At 36.5% G+C, this 22,739-nt stretch overlaps 1 protein-coding gene across 1 annotated transcript in view; it reads left to right on the top strand.

Moving 5' to 3' along the window:
- The window catches only part of SLC16A10 (solute carrier family 16 member 10), a 78,092-nt gene that overhangs the window by 34,283 nt on the left and 21,070 nt on the right, over nt 1-22,739 (top strand). The window contains exons 2-3 of the mRNA XM_075046801.1: nt 8,726-8,870; nt 12,251-12,689. Coding sequence (XP_074902902.1) covers nt 8,726-8,870; nt 12,251-12,689 — 584 coding nt within the window. The remainder of the gene's footprint in view (nt 1-8,725; nt 8,871-12,250; nt 12,690-22,739) is intronic.

The raw sequence follows: 22,739 nt of genomic DNA, 5'->3' as shown, positions 1-22,739 counted from the left end.
GGGATCTGGTGGGTCATATATAGGTCTTGGTTTCTGACTCATTAGAACTACCAGTATCTTTCAGTAATAAGGTTATTCAATAAAAGACTTGTTCCTCAGGGACAAGAATAAAAAGAGTGGGGGAAAAAACCCAATGTCTTATATTCCTGTTGGATAATTCTACTAGTCCCTGGTTCATAAACCTTTGTATTGGCCATGATCTCTTTGAGTGTGTTGTGGAAATCTGATTAGATCCTCTGTAGATAATTCTGATTCTTAAAGCCTGTTCAAGATAGCTTTGGTGTCCAAAAGAGATGGTATTTCCTTATGCTAAATCCTCTTTGCCCAAAAGATTTTTAGAATTTTTATTTAAATTGGGGCTTAATTTTTTGTTTGTTTTTTTTGGATAGTATTGCTTTAAGGGAGAGCCTAGCTCAGACATCTGCAAACTAGACACTTGTAAGTAAGCAAACTGAAAGCTGTAGTCATGTAACCTGAGTTCAGAATATAGGATACTTCCTGTGGCAGCATTATGTCATAAATTTATTTTTAGTCCTTAAACGTATACTTTCTCTAATGGGATCAGCAGATCTCTTGAGTAGAACAAGCAGTGCACTTTTTTGACAGTAGGAATTCTAAATGCGTCAATACATATATTTCAATGTCTGCTTTCCTTTTCTACTGACATACTGTTCTGTGATCTGTGGATTTATCAGTAATGGGATCAGTGATGTTGAAATTCAGTTGCTCTCTGTTTTGCACCCACAACTAATGAAATTCCTCAGAATTCATGAGAAGTTACTGAGCAGTCTGAATTTTCACAGGCGTGTGTAAGCAAGGCATGTAGCACAAGGCATTTGACATTGTCTTTGGGTAGTGATAAGTTGGATAAAAATAGGGTTGGCAATTTCCAGGATGGTGACCTACAGAGGCTCTCTGGACATGGGAGGATATTCTGACACTTGCTGGGTCTAATGGTTCTGTTGCTCTCTTGGTTGCCTAACATCTGTTGGAACAATTCTCTCTTTTGGAAATTAGTAGCTTTTCCATGGAGAAAGAAAAGCAGATAATGGATAAAAGATGATGTGTCTGGACTGCCTTAGGTAAAGGGTAACCCTGTGCTTCTGGGCACAGGAAACAAGAATAAAACAATATTGATGGAAAAAGTGCATCAGTAGGAGGGAAATAGAGCAGTTCTAAGCAATGAAGCTACGTTTATGATGCTAACAATAGGTTTCATGAGAACTACTTGTAAAGATCTCTTTGTCTTAGAATTCAAGGTACCCTCCACTCCTTCCCATTTGTGAAGGGAGGGGGGAAGAAAGAGTTTTAATCTTATGGCTTAGTTCTAGTGTTTTTTTTTTTTTTTTTTCTGTTACCTGAAGGAATTTTTACATTTAAGATTGAAGGCATTGGTGGTTGGCCTAATATTGCCAACCTAATTTTTTTCTCTTCTGAATAACTGCTAAGGTTTAACATGAATTTCAGAATCTAGTTTTTCAAGAAGCAGGGGTTTAGAACAGTATTCTTTAATAAAAAACCTTGAGTTTGGAAGAGACTTTGGTTATCTGGTCTGACACCCCTCACTCAGCAGGGCCAAGTTAAAAAAAATACATTGAGCTTCTGAGTTATATCAGGTTGTTCACAGCCTTGTCAAGTTTTCCATATATCCAAGGATGGAAATTCCACAGCTTTTCTGGACCACACATTCTGGTGTTTGACTACCTTCATGGTAAAAAAATTGTTTTATAACATCCACTTGTAATGTCCTTTATTGCAGTTTCAGTAGTTTTTTTGTCCTGTCACTGCGCCACTGAAAAGAGACTAGCTTTATATTCTGTAATAATCACCCGTTAGGTATCTGGAGGCACTACTTAAATTCCTTTTGAGCTGCTGGTCTTCTCATCTGCAGGCTGAACAGATTCAAACTTTATAGCCTGTCGTCATACATGAGCATGTTGGTGGCTTTTAAGACTTGCTGAGTTCTTGTGTTATTGCTGAGAGATTAATATGGCAGACTAAATTCAGTGTACGTGTGTCTAGTGGGGAGAAATATAAACCAAATACATGCTGAAAAAAATAAAATGGCCTCTACATCAGTCATTACCATTAGGAGGTAAATAAGGTCATGGATAATTTTCTAAACATCTTTACTCTGAAGCCATTGCAATCCTTTAAAAAAAAAGATAATTAGGAGGTAGAGAATGAAAAAAAAAAAGTTGTTAGCACAGAAACTTATTGTTTGTCCCATATTAAATACTGTATGCAGTTCTGTCTCAGTATAATACAATTAGACTCTATGTAAAGGAGGAAGAGGGAAGAGTGTATCTTCTATACAAAGACTAAGTCAAAAAGATTCTTCATTTTGGAGAAGAAACTGGTATGAACAGATCTGATAAAGGCCTATAAAATCATAGGTTGCAAGAGGAAGTTTAGCAGGGATGATTAGTTCATATTTCTTACAGCAGAGGAATTAAGAGTATGAGCACGTTCAAAACAGAGGGGAATTTATTTTTTTTATGTGTTGTTGGTGCCTGGGCATGTTCTGTTTACAGTAAAATGCAGTGAAGCCAAAGTAATATTGATGGAACTAAATGTTCTTGAATGGTTAAATGCCACTTTCTGCTTAGGAGGTTTCTAAGCTGCTTATTGCTGGATGTTGGGAGGACACAGCCAGGGAAAAAGTATTGCAGGATGCTAGCCCTTTTTCAAATGTTCTTTGAGTATTTTGTGGTGGTCAGAAACAGGATACTGGGCTAAATCAGTCTTTGATCTACACAGTATTGCAATTCTTTTGTTCTTAAAAGTAAATGCCATGTAAATGTGATTATGTAGGCAAGGAATTATTAATACTAGCTGAAGACAAGCAAATTATCTCCAGAAATAACTTTGAACAACCCCTTCTGTTTCCTCTAAACAGGATCTCTCAAGTTCCTGAGCTACACTCAAAAAAATCTTATGGAAGCCAATCTTCTGCTTTGCTGAGGAAAATATCCTTGTATGTAAAAGGCTGTAATAGAAGTGGAGGTGTTTCACACAGCCCATAGTTAAGTTGTGGAGTAGTTTGCTGTAAGATGTTGTGGATGCTGAAAATGTGTAAGTGTTGCAAGAGAGGATGGCAGTTCATGGAGAAGAAATCACCAGAATATTGATAATACACTGGAGAAGGGAAAAAAAAGAGGATTGTCCAAATTTTAGTAGGCAAAAACCCAAAAAATCCCTGGCTTGGGAAGTCCCTCAGCTGTTACTGGTTTGAGGCTGGGAGAGTACATATACAGGCTTCCTTATTCTTGCATAAATCATAATTAATAACTTAATGGAGGCATGAAAATTTTCATATTGTAAACTTTGTCAAGTATTTTTATAAAACACAAGGAAAGCCCCGCTAAATATTGAAGCTGAGCCATTATTTAAGCAATTGCATTAACTCTGCATTATAAATTTATTGTAATAGGTTACTCCTGCACAAACCTTTTCAGTGTGAGACAGTAAAACATTTTTAAACATCTGCCATTCAAATAACTTGTCCTATATTGTTTATTTTACACATTTAAAAAAATGTATTTCTTAGAAATCTGATTTGTACAGTACTTTCCAAAAACAACAAGCATTTCACATACTTTCAGTGTGAGAGAAGTATTATTTCCAGCTTATAAATGGAGCAATAAATGAAGGATTTGACTCCAAAGCAGTTTGTCTCTGATTCTGTACTTTCTGTTCATTATGAGTTAACACAAGAATTTCTCATTATCTGCATCATTATAGTTTGTACTTAAAAGTATTAGCTGTGTAGTATGGCCTTAACTACTGTACTGGTTATATAATGAGATGGTGGGAGAAGTGATTTTTAGGAAGGATATCTGACAGTGAGCAGAGATACTGGTTTAGGGGATGGTTGGCCAGTCTGTGTTGCAAGTGCTCAAAACCAGTGTAGCTATAGGTCTTTGCACATGAGAATCTGTTATATTAAATGTAGGAAGCTTGCTCTGGCTTTCCACAGTCTGTGCTTCTTAGTATATGTAGATTATTCTGCAACCTATCCAGTGAACTGTAATTATACTGCTGTCTTGGTTTGCTGTACGAGCTACACACACACAGATATCTGATTATTTTTTTTTTTTTAATGTGGGGCAACAAAATATTTCTGAGTCAATTTTGAATCCTCAATTTAAATATTCTTCCCTTCACTTGCCTCATATCACTTGTCTTCCAGACAGTAGCTTTTTGTTCCCTGTCTCAACCAGAAAAATCTCAGGGGAAGATATTAAAAAAAATTCTTGAAGTTCATTAAAGAATGAAGGGTGTTATTACTATGTTAGGCCAACCACTTGAAAGACACTTGTGAGGATAAAACTGATAAGATTCTTATTGTAATGCATAGAAAAATCTTGATTGTGAAGAGGAATGCTATAGATGAGTAGCCTTTATTTAAATTTATGTACAATAAAGCATTCCAATGCGATATGGTATTAATGCTTTCTTTTCTGTTGTCTCTAAGTCGTAGTGCTTGAGTCTAAAGAATGAACTAAAACATTTAACAGCTTGGTTACATATTTATCTACCAAACTATGATTACGTAATCTAGCTGTGACAATAGGAATTATTTTGTGAATGCTCAGATACAAGATACTGTATTTATAGCTGAAGACAAAAGACACTATTTAAAATAAAGCTGATTTTTAAAAACTCATGGTAAAACAGCAGCATATTTGTGGATTATGCGGTATAGTTTCATTGCTATAGACTTTTGAACAGAGAAATAATTAAGGAAATATGAGAACAGATTATAGCTGAAGTATGCACATTTGTAGTGAACTGATAAGAAAAGAACATGTAGCTGTGACTTCACTTCAGAATAACTTTAGTTATAATTTGGTTTTTTTTAATCTATTATGTGCTTCAGTGGCACAGAAACAGACTTTTCAGTGCAGATGCTACCAATAGGCTCTCTGGTATGATATTTTAATTTTAAGGATAACTTCTTTTCCATCTTCTAGGAAAGCTTGGCAATTGGTTATTCTGCAGTTACATGTTTTGAGGAATTAATTCTTACCTTCTAGTGCCTTAAGGAAGGTTTAAGTCCTTAAAGTAGGAATAGCTTTTCTTCTATGGCAATCAAAATGTTTTGTGTATGAATATGAATGCAGTTATATGTAGCAATTAGGTGCTGTATTAGTATCTGAATTAGCAGCTCTGGAATATAGCCAGCTTGTGGCCAGGAAAGCGGCCAATGGCCTGGAGGAGAAATGTTTTAATTAATATGTAATGACTGCTCTAGAGAGCTCTCATTATTCCGGCAAGCTGCATTTGTAACTTTTCATATTACTTATTGGGGACAGTGGTTGTAATGTCTTTTTAAAAATGTGGAAGACGTCATTGTACCTGTTTCATACTGAGTGAAAAAGTGTAACAGTGCTTCAAAAATTACTTGAGCAAAGTGAAAATGAAAATTACTTGGGTCTATTGAGTATGTTTTATAGCCATCAGTTTCTTCATAGGGTCAAGGTATTGCAGCAAGAATTATTTGCCTTAAGGTAATTAACGATTTACACATGTGCTGTTCTGAGTAGATCTTAATTCTTTTTGGTGCTAGGTTTCTTCATAAAGGATGAATACAGTAAATTTTCTTGAGCTATGCATACATGTGAAATTAAGCTTCAAGAACATTCTTTTCATTAAATAAAGCTGTCCATACAAGACATGCCAACAACATCTCTAAGTTACATTTCTGTAGGACACAAGAGTCTCATATTAACTTAAAGTTGTAATTTAAAGGGCTCCAGTTTCCATTAGGTAGATAAGTGGTAGAGCATGGGCTCCCATTTCTCCAGTTTAATGCAGTGCCATTCTGAAACACTTCAGATAAGACTGTTGTCTTTCCCCTTAACTGTCGTGTTGAAAATCAGTGGAAACCTTTCTTTTTTAGGCTTTGCTGTAACAAAAAGAAGAGAGAAGCAAGTGATAAGAAAGGCATATTTCTTTCATTAGTACCTGGAAGCATGAAGATACAAAGTCAGCATGTTGTTAACTGAATGTGATTTGAGCTGAACGTTTTCACTTCAGGCTCTTATATTCCAATTAAATAATTAGCTGTATAAGCCATTGGAAAGTACTGTAAAGTATTTGATTTCACTAAGGAGAAGGCTAATTGAATCACAGCCTGTGTTAACTGGAAACTAGGACTTCTGAAGTTGTATCTGACTCTGAAGTAATTTAGTCTGTGACTTTATGCAAGCTACTTAGTCTGTTTCAGTTGCCCAGTGTCTTTACCTGTTTGTCTCCATGAATGGGGTGCATGTACCTGTCCATGTGAGATGGCATTCTCATAACCAGTAGTCCCTGGTGGTCTTCTCTAGTGTCACAGTTGCCTTTGTGTCTTGTCACATCTAGGCAAGAAGGCTGGCAGGAGGTTAAACCATGCATTGGTACCTTCGTACCACCGTCAATCTGATGACAGTGAGTCTTGTAATGTCCATTTCTCAAGATTCAGCTGCCTTTTCTCTTGGCCTTGCAGATCCCCCAGGTGTCACAGGTACTCTGTGATTCCTAGTGCTGCCCTACAAGTCATGCAGAGATGCTGAGGACTGTTCATGGTGGTGGAACTACCATTTATTTGGGGGGGGGGGGGGTGTGTGTGACAGGAAGCCATGGACATTTCACCTCTTAGTGTCTGCAGTTTCCTTTGGACAGTAGAACTGCAGGCTCTATACAGCTCACTCTGGGAAAGGTAAGTAAAGATGTGAGTCTTGTAGGATTTGGGCTTCTAAGAAGATTTGCAACTGGCTGGTCTCCAGGCTGTGTGAGAGCATTTACTCCTTCTGATTCCTGCTTACAAACTGTAGTTGGTATAATGTTGTCTTGCAACATCAGGAGCCATCTGGGCTGTAAAATGGGACAGATCTCAAAGTTATCTCTTGCCACACCCAAGGTGCATTTGAGCCTTCCTTAACTGCAGAGGAAGAGAAAGGACAGACCTTCCATAAATTTTGTCTTTGCCTGAATTTCGTCTTTCCCTTTCAGTCAGTGTCACAGGGGCCTTGTTCTTCCTAGTTGTTTGTGCTCTCCTTTCATACAGCTCATGTTTCTACTGCAGAGGTGCAAGGATGGCAGGACTACCTTGTCTGGGTTAGTCACACCCAGGAAATGCAGGAAATGCCCATAAAAGTGCTTCACTCTTCTTCAGATTGGGCCTTAGAACTCCATCACATTTATCACATGCTCAAAAACCCCCAGTAACAGCCCCCCGCCTGCCCCAAACAGTTAGGTCACGGTTCATTGAGATCATTGTTTGCCCTAAAATAAAGGGTTTATTCCTTGTAGTCTTGTTTCTGTTTTTCTCTAGCCATCTGTTCTCTTTTGTCTTGCATTTACATTGTAAACTCTTTGAAGAAACAATTTTTTTGTTTGCGTGTTTGTTTTGCTCTGTCGTCTTTAGTGCCTTGCACAATGGGGTCTTCCATCAGTCTGTAGGGCTTACTGGCGCTTTAACAGCACTACTTCTAAGTCTTGGTATTGGCAGATATAGTGCTAAATATTCTTCATTAGGTCTCTTGATTATAAATATATTTTTTTTAGATAATTTTATTTGCCCTTATCACTGAGTCACAAGTGTTTATCTAACTGTCTCTTTAGGAAAGATATTCTAAACAATTCCAGTTACACAGATTTAAATCCATTCCAGGTTGAAAGAGTTTTTTTCCAATGCATCTTGCATCAGCGGCTTTTTACACTACCCGTTTAGGCCAATTGTTTTTCCAAATAGATGGGGACACTTACCCACCTGACTATATTTGTTGTAACTATTGTGCTACAGCAGCTTGATTTACCTTTATGTGCTGGGAGAACTGTTGGGTGTAACATCAGTAATGCAAGCATGTTTGAAAGAACAATTAGATGATAGCAGGTAAAAGATGTGGTTCTGAACACCTGTATGAAGTGAAGCAGAAAGCTGACTTTAAAAATGAATCAAATTCTCTCCTACCTAAGTTATTTGAAGGTATTTTTGGTACACTTGGAATAAAAAACACACTTGTGGCTGAAACTTTAGTGTACTCACCTGAACTGAATCTTAATGATCTAAAGACTTATTTGTAAGCAAAGTATATTTTAACTATGTCTGTAAAGCTGGAGCAGTATCAGATGTAGTGACACTTTCTGTTATGTATGGAAATGGTTTTACTAGCTCAAGTTCATTTAGTTTAAATATTCCTAATGTGTATATTATGGTGTAAAAGCCTATTGTTCATTTAATCGTTATTAATATTCAGTATAATCTAGATCTATGTAATTACCTTAAAAATTTGTTAATTGTTTTAGCAAACCTAGCTGTTTGAAGTCATTAAACTCTAGAATTAAATCAAGTGAAATGTGCTAAATGATGTTAGAATGGGTATGGAGCCTCAAAGGTATCTTTAATGGCCTAGTCATCAGTTTGAATACTAGCTTAGTTACTGGAGGAATAATTGTGTTTAAAAAAAAAAAAAAGAGTAAAAGTAATAATAACTTCTGTAGCTAATTGCATTCCTTGAGCTGATAAAGTAAAAATTAGTTTATTTTGTAAATTGGTCATGGTATTTTTACCATGTTAGGTAAATATATTTAAAAATTTGGGTAACTATTTTAAAAACATTTAAATAATTGTTACCTGGCTTTTATCTAAGATTTTATGTTGCTGAACTAAAACAAATGCTAGCTGATAGCTTAAATCACTTGGTCTTCTAAAATGCTGTCATCTTCTATTTTGCAGCATGGGTGAGCTCTCTTTCTATGGGGATGGTCTTCTTCTGTTCTCCAATAGTCAGCATATTCACAGACCTGTTTGGTTGTCGAAAAGTAGCTGTTATTGGAGCTGCGGTAGGGTTTGTTGGACTCCTTTCAAGTTCTTTTGTAAGGTAAAAAAACTATTTTCTTTACATTCAAAGTACTTTATCAGTCTTACAGTGTAGAGGTAATGCTGACCCTATCAACAGAATATGAAGGAGTAAGCAGTGCTACTTTATATTATCTGTTAGAGTAGAAATGTTTTTTATTTGTTTTTGTCTTTCTAATTATGATTTGTGAAAACTCCAGGTGGTACTTTCAACTTCAGAAGTAATTTTAAAAATATAATATAACCTTATAACAGCAGTCCCTGTTTAACAGGAACCGCTATATATAAATATATTAACAGCAAGACTAAGGTTATGAGATCAACAGCATTGTCCTGGATAAACTTGTACATTTGCTTGATGTATGCTGTGTTTTAGCAGGTACCTAAACATTGTTTTTGTCTTCCCGCCTCAACTTGCTTTTAAATCACTGTTTTAATGTTCATAAATATGCAGTAGGACCTCCAGGAAGTTGTTAATGTTCTAGTAAAATCTGATGTCTTCTGTTCTTACTGGTCCAATTGCCAACACAGATAGTGAAAAACTTTGTATAGTGACACATACTTAGGGCTTATTGGCTTTAAGAAAATCTCAGTTCTTTCTTGTGTTATTGAAAAAAACTTGAACAGTAGTTGAGTGTTTTTCTTCCTCCAGATTACACTTCATTTTGTACATTTCTGTAACTTTTGCAGAATAAATCCTAAGAAGTTCAAGAGCGGCTAATCTGTTGGACACGCCCAATAGAAGATGAGGAAACAGGAAATTTACTTATTCTAGTCATCAGCAGAAATTGGTTAGTGAAGATAGGGTAATAAGTAGCAGGAAAATAAGTGACAGTTACCTCTAGTTCTGTCTGCTTTTTTCCCCACCCTTAGCAGAATAAGTACAGGAACAATAAAAAACAAAATTCAGAAGTTTCCTATATAGATGAAATTACATCTATACAGACAGGCTTGTGAAAATGTGTTTTCTATGCCTGTACTCTGAACCAGATAGATGTGAGCTGGCTGTGATCTGGATGGAGGAATATCCATGCTGTGTGGCGCTATGCCTGAGCTAATATGTCTAGTTTGGGCATATGTCCCCTAATGTGAAAACATATCTACAAATTTACAGGAAGAGAAGATAAATAGTTCTGTCTTAGGTACTGAGACTAGTGTTTATATTTATTCTTGGAATAACTTACACTTATGGGAAAAAGCAAGCTTTGTTTTGTTTTTACTTGAGCAAGTTTCTGATTTTTACTTTATTTTTTGGTTTATACAAGTGCAAATATTTGCTTAGTTCATTTTATTAAAGCAAACAAACAAAAATTCCACTTCCTGATATGTTTAGAGGCTTGTTACCACAGGTGAGGTAAAAACTAAATGCATCTTGGAAGTCTTTCTTCTTCCTTGCTTCCCAGTAGTGCAAGTGACGAATACTAAACAGTCTTGTTATTATAATTAAACTCCTTGATAAAGGAAAGGTGTCTTCTTCCTTTGAAAAAATACTATCATCCTTTTGTTTTCCTTGATATCCAATGGAACAAGGGCACAGAAGAGGCATGTAAAAGGAAGTTATTTTGTAAAGATTTTATAAAATATTTTAGCTTGAATTTTGTTTTAGAATTTGAGGAGCACTTTGAGAGGAGAGGTGAAGTCTTATTAGAGTACACGCCTTGTTAATGTACAATCTTGGTGTTTCGTTATGTTACTTACACTAAATGATTTATGCCTATGATGTTATCCGATAATTGAGGGAGTGTAGTTCAGATATAGAAGTCAATGTTCTAAAAGTAAAATATTGTACAGTAGGTAAATGTAAATATGACTTACTGCTTTTGTTACTTACTGATTTCTTAATATAAATTTTATCTCTTAGGAAGCTTAGATGTAAGAGTATTTGTAATGCAGGAAAATATTCTACTATGTATGTCATGTTGCAAAGTCTTTGAATGAATCTAGAGATGGAAGCAGAATTTCTCTGTCCTTACTGTATTATGTTCCTCCTCTCATTTTATAACTTCCGTTTTTATTTTTCCTGGTTATTTTCTGTTGATAAAGGTAATCAGTCTTTCCCCTTATGTTGTTTCTGCTGGCTTAGCTTGCGTATAATCAGTTTTAGAAATTGATAGTTTAATGTAGAAAGCAACAATATTATGTTACACAAATATTCTTTTTCACAATAATACACAAAACCAGAGTTTCTGTTGTCACACCTTTTGTTGGTCAAATACTATTTTCTAAGAATTTCTCTAATTCCATGGGAAGCTTGCGGAGTGTATTTTCATGTAGAAGGATGGTGGCAGGTAACATCCTACGATACGATGAAAAGCACTGCATAAAGCATTCATACTCCTTAACAAAGAGTTAATATATTGGCTAACAGGTTAAATGGTTTTCTATAACTGCTTTAAAAGCAGGTGTTAGCTGATAGAAGAGAGCCCATGGTTCATTGAAAACCTCTCATCTTGTATAAAATCACTTCTCATACATTGCCTCCTTCATCTGAATGTTGAAAATATTTGCTTTGACTTATTAATACTAAATTAATTATACTAACACTGTTACTTTATACTGTTAAGATTTCTTGCACAAGTATCTTTTAATGTCCCATGTCTGCCTGTGATCCAATGCAATGGCTCTGCTTCATTTCAGTTGTCTAGTAGATGGTAATGTTGGAGAACCTTGTGAAGATCCTCCTTAATATGGGCTGGGAAGTTTCATTCTTTATTAAGCTTTTTTCCTATTTATTTCTTAGCATATCCAATATCTGGATCAAAGCACTGAATTTAGAATATTTAATAAAAAAGAGATTATTTGTCTAAAAAACACCCCAACAACCTAAAAAGTCTATAATTTGCTTATAATGTATTGTATTGCCAAAACTTGACAGTATTTTTGTTTTATTTTTTTCATTCTTAATGATGTTTACTACTTCTGCTATTGTATTTTCATAATAAACTATAAATACTTGATTTTTCTGGGTTCATGAGGAGTGCTCAGTATTATGTTTGAACTGGTAGCACAGTGAAGAAATGTATAAATCAAAAAAATGTCATTTTCTCTGGAAAAGAAGAAACCAAAAACCTAGCAGTGGTTGAACTTACGTTTGGCTAACTCACCTTATCAATGACTTTTAAAACTTTCTTTTAGTCAGACTATTTGGTGTAATTATACTTAAATATGATTTTGCTTTTTTACCTGTTTAGTGACTTCTATGAAACTTTCAGTGGAAGAAAATAGTGTAATTGCTGAATTAAGCTGGCACAGTGTATTTCAACTATAAGTGCATACTAACTCTTAACTCACTTCTGTAAATATGTCAGTTCATTGAAAAACTGTCTTGCATATGGTAGGTGAATGTGAGCATACAGTGTTGTACAAAACACTAATGATTTTTTCTTTTTTCTTTTGATATAGCACCATTGAACCTCTGTATTTCACCTATGGAGTCTTATTTGCCTGTGGCTGCTCATTTGCGTACCAGCCATCCTTGGTCATCCTTGGGCATTATTTCAAGAAACGTCTTGGACTAGTGAATGGCATTGTCACTGCAGGCAGCAGCTTGTTCACTGTGTCACTGCCCTTCCTCTTGAGAGTTTTGATTGATTCTGTTCACCTATACAACACCTTGCGGGTCCTGTGCATACTTCTGTTTATTCTATTCCTGGCTGGCTTTACGTACAAACCCCTTGTTTCCAATGCCAAAGACAAGGAGGCAGGAAAGAAGGGAAAGTTCAGATTTCCTCCAGAAAAAAAAATTTGCAATTTCTCTGTGTTCAAAGTTCTTAGTTACAGAATCTGGGCTTTTGGGATCCCAGCTGCGCTTTTTGGATACTTTGTGCCTTATGTTCACTTGGTAAGTGCACATTTCTTCCTACATATGATGTATTTAATGTATATGATGTACAGCTATTTCCCTTTGTGTAACGGACTAAGAAAACTATTGGTGATAGGAAGCAATATTTGAAGTGCAAGTTGTGTTGGGGAGAAACATGAAATAAATTTTGATGATGTTTGTGACTAGAAGAGATTCCAGGGTGTCGTGGTTTCAGCCCAGCCTGTAACAAAGGACCACGCAGCCGCTCGCTCACTCCTCCCACCCCCCCTCCGGTGGGATAGGGAGGAGAATCAGAGGAGAGAAAAAAAATCTGGAACCTCAAGGGTTGAGATAAAGGCAGTTTACTGGGACAACACAAAAAAAAAAGGTTACAACAACAACAACGGTACTAATGAACGAGTATACAAAAAGAGTGATGCACAGTGCAACTGCTTACCACCCGGAACCCGATGCTCCGCCACTTCCCCCACCGAAAGTCCAGAGAGAGCCCCCCCAGCCCGCTCCCCATTTATATACTGAGCATGATGTCACATGGTATGGAATAGCTCCTTGGCTAGTTCAGGTCAGCTGCCCCGGCTATGCCCCCCCCACCACCTCCCAGGTTCCTTTAAAAAATTAACTCTATCCCAGCTGAACCCAGGACACAGGGCTCTAATCAGAACTTTTGAGCCACTTAAAATTTTAGTTCCTTGTTCTCAGTCTAAGGTTTAAAATACTTCAACCATGAAAAGAGATATTTGAAAGGTATTCTGTACTATTCCAAAGTGAATTCTTTATTTTGGTACTCAGCTGCATGCATTGCCAATGATACTTGTGTGTTTCAGAGGAATAATGGAATGAGTAAATAACAGAAAAAAATTAGAAGTTTTACCCAATTATGTTTGTTAAAATGTCTATTTTTAGGGTATATTTTATTGAACATTTTTCAGGTTTATTAAAAGTAAAATACTTGGATTTTTTTCTCTCTCAGACTTCAGCTTTGTAGTTTACCACTATAGCACTAATATAACTGATTCTGTTATCCAGTGCTTCTAACTGCCAATTCAGCTGGTTTTTATTGCGGTCTACAGTAAAATGTGGGGAAGCTGTTAATCAGCCATTTCTTATACATGTACTGAAGTTAATTTATTTCCCTAGCAGAGTGTGTTTTTTTTCTTTTTATTTTTTCCTGGTAGTACACTGTTAATCAAAGAAATTTTGATGCAACTGGGAGATGCATTACATGAAATGTATCTGGCTGGTACTCCCTGCACTACTTAAATGGTGAATTACTTTTGAATGGTTTCCTGTCTAAACTAAAGTGGTGCAAACCAAAAGGCTTAAAAGGGAAAGGGTGGGGGAAAAGCCCACAACCTGCAATGGGATGCTCTATTTAGATCATTACAGATCCTCATATTTGAGTATTTGATAAAGAGCATGGACTAGTAGAACTACTACCCACTATGAAAACAGAAGGATCATATTAATATTTATTATTCATCCATGATAGAACAGTAAAATGAATGATAAGAAATGTCTTGAATTCTGTAAAAAAATTTCAACTCCTTAAAAGCCCACAGGTTTATATACAATATAGCAAGCAGTGTCGCTGCTTTCTGGTAATACATTGGTTGGATAACTGACTCTGCATCAGACACTTATTTTAAAAATTACCTTAGGGTGGGGGCTGGTTTGTTTTTGAGCAGTTGTAAACTGACTTTTATTCATGGCTAGTTCTTGTTACTTAGTTTTTAATAATGTAGATCTTATTCTATAACACTTAGAAGTAGACTACTTCAAAGGACTGTACCATCAGATGACTAAGCTATTGTGACATCTTATGCTATTTCCCCGGAAGTTTTGTAGAGATCTTTTGAAATAAAACAGTGTTCAGAGGAGTAGAAGGGAAGTATTGTAGCAAAAGCTATTGGATAGATCGTAAATGATCATTAACGCTTGCAGAGAACTGAAGAACGAGGCTATACAAGGATACAGAACCTTTAAAATGCATTTATTTAACAAAAAGCTTGTAATTTTTTACCAAGGTGCTTGTACAAATACTTCTTGTTTCTAGATTGGACTAAAGTTGCTGGTTGACTTGGAGAGGACAAACCCTTTTGTTTTTATATTGTACAATTTTTTTTTTAGTGTGTGTTTTCACTCCTGTGGAGTGCCTTTTCCCCCATATCAGATTGGCACAAATTCTGATTGCAAAATACAGCTCCAGTACAGGAGAACAACTTGATCAAGGCTGTTCCTAATATAAGGTTTGATAACACTATATAAAACTATTCCAAAGTACAGTTAGAATCTAATATTTTAAAGATTATCTCAAAATTATACTGAGAGATTTAAATTCCAGCTTTTTTTTTTTGCTCAGAGTTGCAGAGGAACCATGAAGTTTAATTATTTATAACAATCTTCAGTGGTAGTCAGTTTGCTTTCTATGCCACTTCTGAGAGGGGAAGCTTCACCAGCTCTTAGGAACTCTTCACTGATAACTTTTATTATCAAAATCTGCTCTTGAAACCCACGAGTTTTTGTTTTAATTAACTTGTCTCTAAATACTCAATTTTGCTGTATAATTCTCTGGTCCTCCTGTAAACGAGAGAGGAAAATATTCTTAAACAACATGTAGTAAGCTCCTACTACTTTTTAAGAAAACCATTTTAAACAAGAAGCTTAGCTCTCATCCTTGGCTTTGCAGATAGTATTACTAAATAGAAAATAGCTTGATTTTTTTTTTTCTGTAATCTTTTAAAACATATGATTATTTATGATTTGGGTTTCTATCCAAAATTTAATTTAGGTACCTTTGAATATTCACAAAGAATCCATGGACCATTGAGGTACTACTTAAAGTGTGTTATGTATCCAGGACTCTTGACCATACTCTGAAATATTTAAAGCCCAAACCAAACTTTGATCAGTGAGTATGATAGGGATGGTAAGAAACAGTATGAATTGGAATAAAGTTTCACGTGCTTTTACTGATAAAGAAACTACGTAGGTACTATCAATGTCAGATTTCTGTTTGCTTATGTATATGGTCCATTAAGTACTTAACACAGTGCTTGCTAATCTTTCAGAAAGCTTGACATACAAATAGTTAAATAAAATAATCCCTAGCTTTACTGATGTTGAAATAGAAAATTAAAACTCAAATTTCATAAATAGCAGTATTTCCACTTCCAGAATGTGTAAGATTTTTCTAACCTTTGGTCTTGGATAAGTGATCAGGATGAAAAGAGTTTTAATACCTGCAGGTCATATATTTAGGATTATTTTGTAATTATGTTGTATGTGATTCCAGAGGATGGATAGATCCTCAGTAGCAGAAATCTTTGTGACAGAAAGCAGGAGTTCAAAATACTGGGTTGGAGGATGCAGTTGTAGGACTAACAGTAAGCTTGCTGCTTGGGGCTTAAAGAATGAAGTGTTCCTGCAGCTACCCCCCCCATTTCTGTATTTATTTCTACATAAACCTAAACTCATTCAAGAATTTAGGTCTGCTTTTAGAACTGAGCAAACACTCATCCCTCTAACTCAAATATAGTAATTTCAAAAAGAAGAATCTTTTTAATTGAAAGAGATATTTATTTTTATGAAAACATGAGTAAGTGAAGAACCACAGCATATATTGCTGGTGGGTAATGATGTGTGGTGGGGGGCACTATTTACAACCTTGGAATGTCTCTGTGGATCTGTGTTTGAGAAAGTGAACAGATCAGTGTTTATGAAGGAACAGCATGGATTCTGCCCTTCATCACAGATACTTCAACTTCCAGTAGATAGCTCTGGACTTTATTTTTATCCTAGTTCTGTCTGCTTTTGGTTAAAAACCACAATTTATGTACTTCCACAAGTACATAAAGGTGTGTACTTCAAGGTAAGTCAAAGGCTGTAAGAACAAATAACTTTTTGCTGGTACATCTACCTATCAAACCAGAGATTACTTTCCTCAGCTTTTGAAAATGAAAGTTACTATTGCTCCATTGTTTACTACATTTTTAAACTGTAGTAATTTTGGAAAAGGGATATGATACTTGGACAAGTGACAGCTTTTGTTATACTAAAACTCTTGAGGTTTTCCCACTGTTAGTGTTGGCGAACAATAGCCAGACTGCTAGAATGGGATGCTGGTTGCAAGTGCCCTAAGAAAAAACACTTATACATGGAACCTCATGCCTACGACTCTTCCCTTAGCCCTCAGACCTGGTTCCTGTACTTACCAAGTCCCATTTTTCCCACCTGGAAGGGCAGTTTTTGCCAGTGTTGGGTGCTCTTGACCATGTGACAGAACACAGGTGCCACAGGCCCTACTGGTTAGGGTTATGTGTCGCCACTGGGGACCATGGTCACTGGAGGTTGCAGGCTTGGTGTGCTCTAGTCACTGCACATCAGCTGCTGTCCGCTGGCTTGGCACAGCGGAGTGGCTCCTAAGGTCCCAGGCAGGGTCTCTGAGTGCTTCTGAGGCCAGCCTTAATTTCTGTTTGTCTCTCTTGTGTTTTCTGAAGCATATTGGAAAGGAGGATCCATGTTGTAAAACTTGTAGTAAGAGAAATAAAAGCTCATTTTGGGGGTTGGAATGATAGAATTAGCCAGGTCTTTGCAATTTTAACCATCTGCACCCTATTTGCTAGATAGGGTAAAAGCTGTTAAAACCAGAGAAAATAACCTGCTCATGAACTAGGCTCTAAATAAAATTAAACAAATCAACAAATTCATTATATGGCATGCTAGATAAGATTTGTGTGAAGGAACTGGCAACAATTTCTGGCCTCTGACTGGTAGATATCAGCTGCAGTGGAATAGGCATCATATTCCTCTTGGCTCTTGTGGGGGAGAACCAAAAAGGGAGAGCTTTTCTTATCCCAGTTTAATTGGTGTCAAATACCATTAGTAGGTGTTCCATTCCATGTGATTTTGGGGAACTGGGTTGGGAGAAATATTATAAATAGGTTTTGACTTAATTTCATTATATACTTTTAGCATTAATTCAGATTGTTGAAGAGCAAACTGATAACTCATAGGATTACTAAATCAAACTGTTGTTATTCCTCTCAATTTTAAAACCAGCGTAAACTGCAGTGATTGGGAGCTTTTTTCTTTTGACATCTCTCTAAAATAGGCAAATAGCCAAATAAAAAAATTAGTTTAGTCCATTCAGATTTAAATTAGGAGTCCACAACAGAAATCTGATTAATGCAAAATACTCTTTCCAGGTTGTTTTTAATAAGGACTGTCTCACAAGGAAGTGATTAAGTGTATTTGAAAGAAAATATACCTAGTTTCTGTGCCACTTGTCCTGTGCTTGTTCTGTTAATCAACAGAGAGCTGCTGTTTTTTAGGAATTGCAGTCTAATGTTAAGCATTACCCTTTAAAAAAGTATGTACTTAATCAGGATCATTCATCTTTAATTCTTATGAGTGGGATAGGTCAATTCTGTTAAAATTTGTTATAAGGTCACATGTTAGGTAGTTTAAAAGATACGCTGTTGCTTTTTGCGCTTTTAGCAGGGTGAAAAGAAATACTGCTTAAAATGGGTGTTGTCACCACTTAGTCTTTTCTAAGTAGTGACTAAGGTCACTACTAAGGTTCAGTCTGAGTTTAGGACTATATTAATTATAACACATTTACAAACAAAGGGGCCCAGTATTGTGTTGTGTTTTGATACAGCAATACTCAGCCACTGTGAGGAATACTGGTGTGACTGAGAATATCATCTTACCACTTTCAGTGCAATGTTTCAGTCCCATAGTACTTTGTCTTGGGACACTTACAATATCTCCATTAATTCAGTTTCAAACAAAGACATGGTTTAGTTTCGCAGTTACTTTTATTAAATGCCTCTTACTAATGATAGGTCCTGTCTTCTTTATAGTGTTTGACACCTTGTGGGATGAAAAACTGAATTGAACAACTGAATAGTTGAACAAATCAGTGCAAATATTTATTACATGTTTTACTCTAAAAAAAGCAACTGGATGGTAGACAATACAATAAAGATGTGTATTGATGAAGTTTACCTTTCTAAGCCTAAATCTTTTTTTATAAACAAAACACATACTCTTAAAGAATGGCTAGATCTATTTTGTATTTGAAAATTAGGCTTATTGTTTAAATGTGGTTATAGGCTTGTGTACAAAGCTACCCATTAATTGATAAGCAATGTGAAAGTTACCATAACACTGACTGTACTCTTAAAACTTCAGAACAGCTCAGGAAAAATAGATTTCAATATTTCTCACCTTGCATTGCTGCCTGTTTATTAATTTACAGATTAATTACTTAATCTGACTTTTGATGTTTATCCACATTCATATTCCATGATGGGTACATACTTGCATATGTAGAGATTTTTGGTTAGCAATAGCTGTGTGGAGTGCATGTGTTCTGTGTCTGTGTGCTTTATATTTAAGATACAAAAACATAGTGTGTGCCTGGCCACTTTTTCCAACAACTTCCTTGGGAGAATCTGTCCTGGGAGACATGTAAATACTGGATTTATTCTCTTCCATAGATAGATTCACTGAAGATTCAGTAACTCATTGCTTCTCTGAATCTGCACATGCCAGGAATAGGTTCAGCTGGACCTCCAAGGAACAGGGAAGTGAGACTGCAGACTTATGCTTGGAAAAAAAATAGGTAGATACTCTCTCAGGTTCTATAAACTGCTACTGAGAAACAAAGCATCACCTTGGATTCTGCTCTAAGATTTTCATCAACTGTATTGGAAAAGAAAATGCATCTCATTGAAAATTGAAGAGACTTCCAAGCAGCTGGCCATCTAAAAAGTATTTCAGAAAGATATAGCAGCCACAGGACCACTGTTAGGTACAGACTCTCAGGTTCTGATGGCATCTTACTTGAAAATATGAGATTTGCAGGCTCCACTGGGAAATTGCCTATTCAGATTCTTGGGGAAACTTTGTAACAACGAAGTGAAGGTTCAGCCTCTAAATAAGCCTGGCTGCTAGCAGTATAGCTGTTTTTCACTGGGAAATAAAATACTGTAGTGTGTATGTCCTCTGTGGTGCTGTACTTTGCTGTATGAAAACCAGGAATACACTATGTTTGGAAGAATTCAGAGGAGATTCCTTGCTCCCCATGGTATTATATGTTGCATGAAGGTAATCAGTTTAGCTGCCTTCTCTTTTTATAGACCTTAGGAACGGCTGGAAGGAAGTGCCAGCGATGACAAGCATTCTTACCAGGCCACTAATCCTCTGCTCTGCTCAGTCCACAAACAGCTGTGAAAGATTGAGTACCTTGCTGTGCTTCCTTTGGAGACCACTTGGCCATTTTGAGCATTTGAGTCTGCATTACCAAGCATACCTAGTCGTCTTGGACTCTTTCATCTGGATAATCCTTCCAGTTCATTTCCTAGTCATTACCTCCCATGGTCTTTCAGCTGTCCTTCCAATAATATGTTTTTCCCAGAAAACTTCCTATTGTAATAGGAAACTACTCACTTTCATCTTCAGAAAAGAATAGGTTTAGGGAAACCTGTTCACCTGTGAACTGGTTAGATGTAATTGAGAGACTGGTTGTTATATCTTAATTTTCAGAATTCAACATTTCCATTACATTACCATATGTGTGAAGTTCCTTAGCTTGTGTTAGGTCAAAACTATTAACAATACCAGGGCCCTTGTAATTTGAATTATTGAGAGCTTTGAGGATTTTAACCCTGGTCTTTGAGGTAGCTGCCTAATACAGACAGATCTTCTCTACAGAAAATAGTGGTGAAATATTTAGAGAGCTGATGAAAGAGCTCAATAGGGTTTTTAAAACCTTGGCAGTCAAACCTTTTCCCTTGGAGTAATGAAGGTTATGGTGGCCTCTTTGGTTTCCACATTTGCAAGGGTGTACCTCTCTTGCAGTAAATTCTAGAACCTGTTTAGGCTTGCAGATCAAAACATAACAGTTGAAAATGTACATTGTGCTACATGCCAGGCTATATCTGTGATCACATATGAGATGGTGAAGGTTGGCACAGGCAGGTATTTTTTTCATATATATATGCTTCTGCCTTCTTGAAATTCTAAAAGATTTTAAGTGTCTGTAGGGGACCTTTGACATCCAGGGCAACTAGTTCACTGTGGGAAGCTCACTGCTTTTAGTGACAGATGCAGTGCCCTCAAAATGTAAACTGTCTTTTCAGAACTCATGAGTCTGTTCTCTAGACAATCTCTGGGCTTAAAGGTAGTTATGGGCAATACTGCAGTTGTATCGTCTGTTATTAGAGAGAAAGGTCATGGTCCTTCTGCTGTATAGGGAAGCTTTAAAGCAATGTGTTTCAGATATATGTCATCAGGACAGATGATGGGCAGTTAAAGGCCCATCATTTGGACAGTCTGCTTCGCGGGTGGAAGCTAAACTGTGTTCAAAATCTTCACCATCCTAACAAGACACATTTTTATTCCTGGGAGATGTTGGAATATCTGTAAAGTCCTTGTTAGTCATAAGGACTTTTTAATGCATGTAAACAAACCCATTTTCTGGGCATAAAATCAGACAGCTCAGATAAATATTAGTCTGTCCTCCTGTGGCTTAGTCTGTCTCCAGATCTTCTGTGTTTTGTGACTTTGAAGTTGCTGGGTCTAATGCGGTGCCCACATAGTTGGTTCTCAGACAAAAAGATAGTGCTGTCTACTGGTCTGTACTTCCTATCTTTTGCTGGAACATCCATTTTGTGCCTGTTCTTTGGCTAAGAAAAGTGTGGTATTTGTGGGGGTTTTTTTTTGGGTTTTGTTTGTTTTGTTGTTTGGCTTTTTTTTCCTTTAGAAACAACATAATGAATGGGAGGACTTGTTGATATGGATTATAGGTGATGCAGATCTTTGTTGCCAGATTTGAATTCCCCCTCTTTTCCCCTCTGTAGTGTAAGATCCTTGCCTTTCATGATTTAACTACTTTACGACTGTTTTCTGACCTTTGACTGCCTTCTTAAATTGAACCAGGATGATTTGTCCTTCAGTCTGTTCTTTACCAGCCAGCTATTTTGACTTGTCTGTACCCATTTTTCACTCTGTATCAGTGATATGCCTTGTTTTTGTCAATAAGAGATCAGATTCTGCTGTGCAAATTCAATGTTTGAACCTTTACCCTCTAGAACTTGTGCCAATAAAAACTGTCTTCCTGTGCAATCAGCTTGGAGAAATGAAGAGCCAAGCTCTCATGAGATCTTCTGTAGCCACAGTTTTTCTAGGAACTTACCTGAAATTCTTGCTCTGTACTTTGAAAACTATTCACTTCCATATGTTCACTTTCTGAAAGACCTTATTTATTCAGGACGAAATAGTCTCTCTATTCTGCCCATTCAGAAAAATAGCCCTTTTCCACTTTTAAACTGCACCCTCCCCAAGAAAAACCTTTGGGTCAGTAAGAAGAATTATACTGGAAAATATGAAGGGTATAGAAACCACCCAAGATTCTCCAAGGAGATCTGAGCTGCCATATCAGGACAAGCTATAGGACAGTCAGGTTGAATCTCACTGCAGTAGTTGATGTTCTGCCCAACAAGACCCTAGTCATCTTCTGTAACATTGCTCACAAATGTTTTTGTAACTCTTCAAGCCTCTTCTGCTGATGTGTTCACTAATATTGTCAGGTGTGACATCTCTAGATTAGACTCCTCATTTGAGAAACCACTGTTTCAGTTGCTGTCTTTGTAACCATGGTCATTTCTGCATAGACAGTAGTAGTTGCTTTGTGTTCTCTTCAGTGGGACAGGCACCTGCTCAAGGAGCCATAGCAGAGAAGAGTTACATACCTTACCTTACAATAAGAGAAGCTCTTCAAGTTGTGCATTTTGTGCATACAGTCCTAATCCTGCACCCCTCTCTTCCCTTTAAGTCCTGTGCCCCATGATTCCACAGTGGAGACAAATAGAAGCACAGATATAAATGCTGCATTCAGACATAAAGGACAAAGTATGAGGAAAAGTATGACATATACTGTATGGACTCTAGTAACCAAAAATCTCTAAACTTAAATATATAAAACACATGCATATCCACAGTAAAGTGCATATACATAGTGCATCTTGAAGAAATTCAGCTCTTGTAAGGTAAGTACTGTCT

This window comes from Buteo buteo, chromosome 15 (genome assembly GCF_964188355.1).
Source record: "Buteo buteo chromosome 15, bButBut1.hap1.1, whole genome shotgun sequence".
Lineage (NCBI taxonomy): Eukaryota > Metazoa > Chordata > Aves > Accipitriformes > Accipitridae > Buteo > Buteo buteo.
Note: the sequence above shows the minus strand (reverse complement) of the source record. Positions and strands in the feature narration are given on the sequence as shown.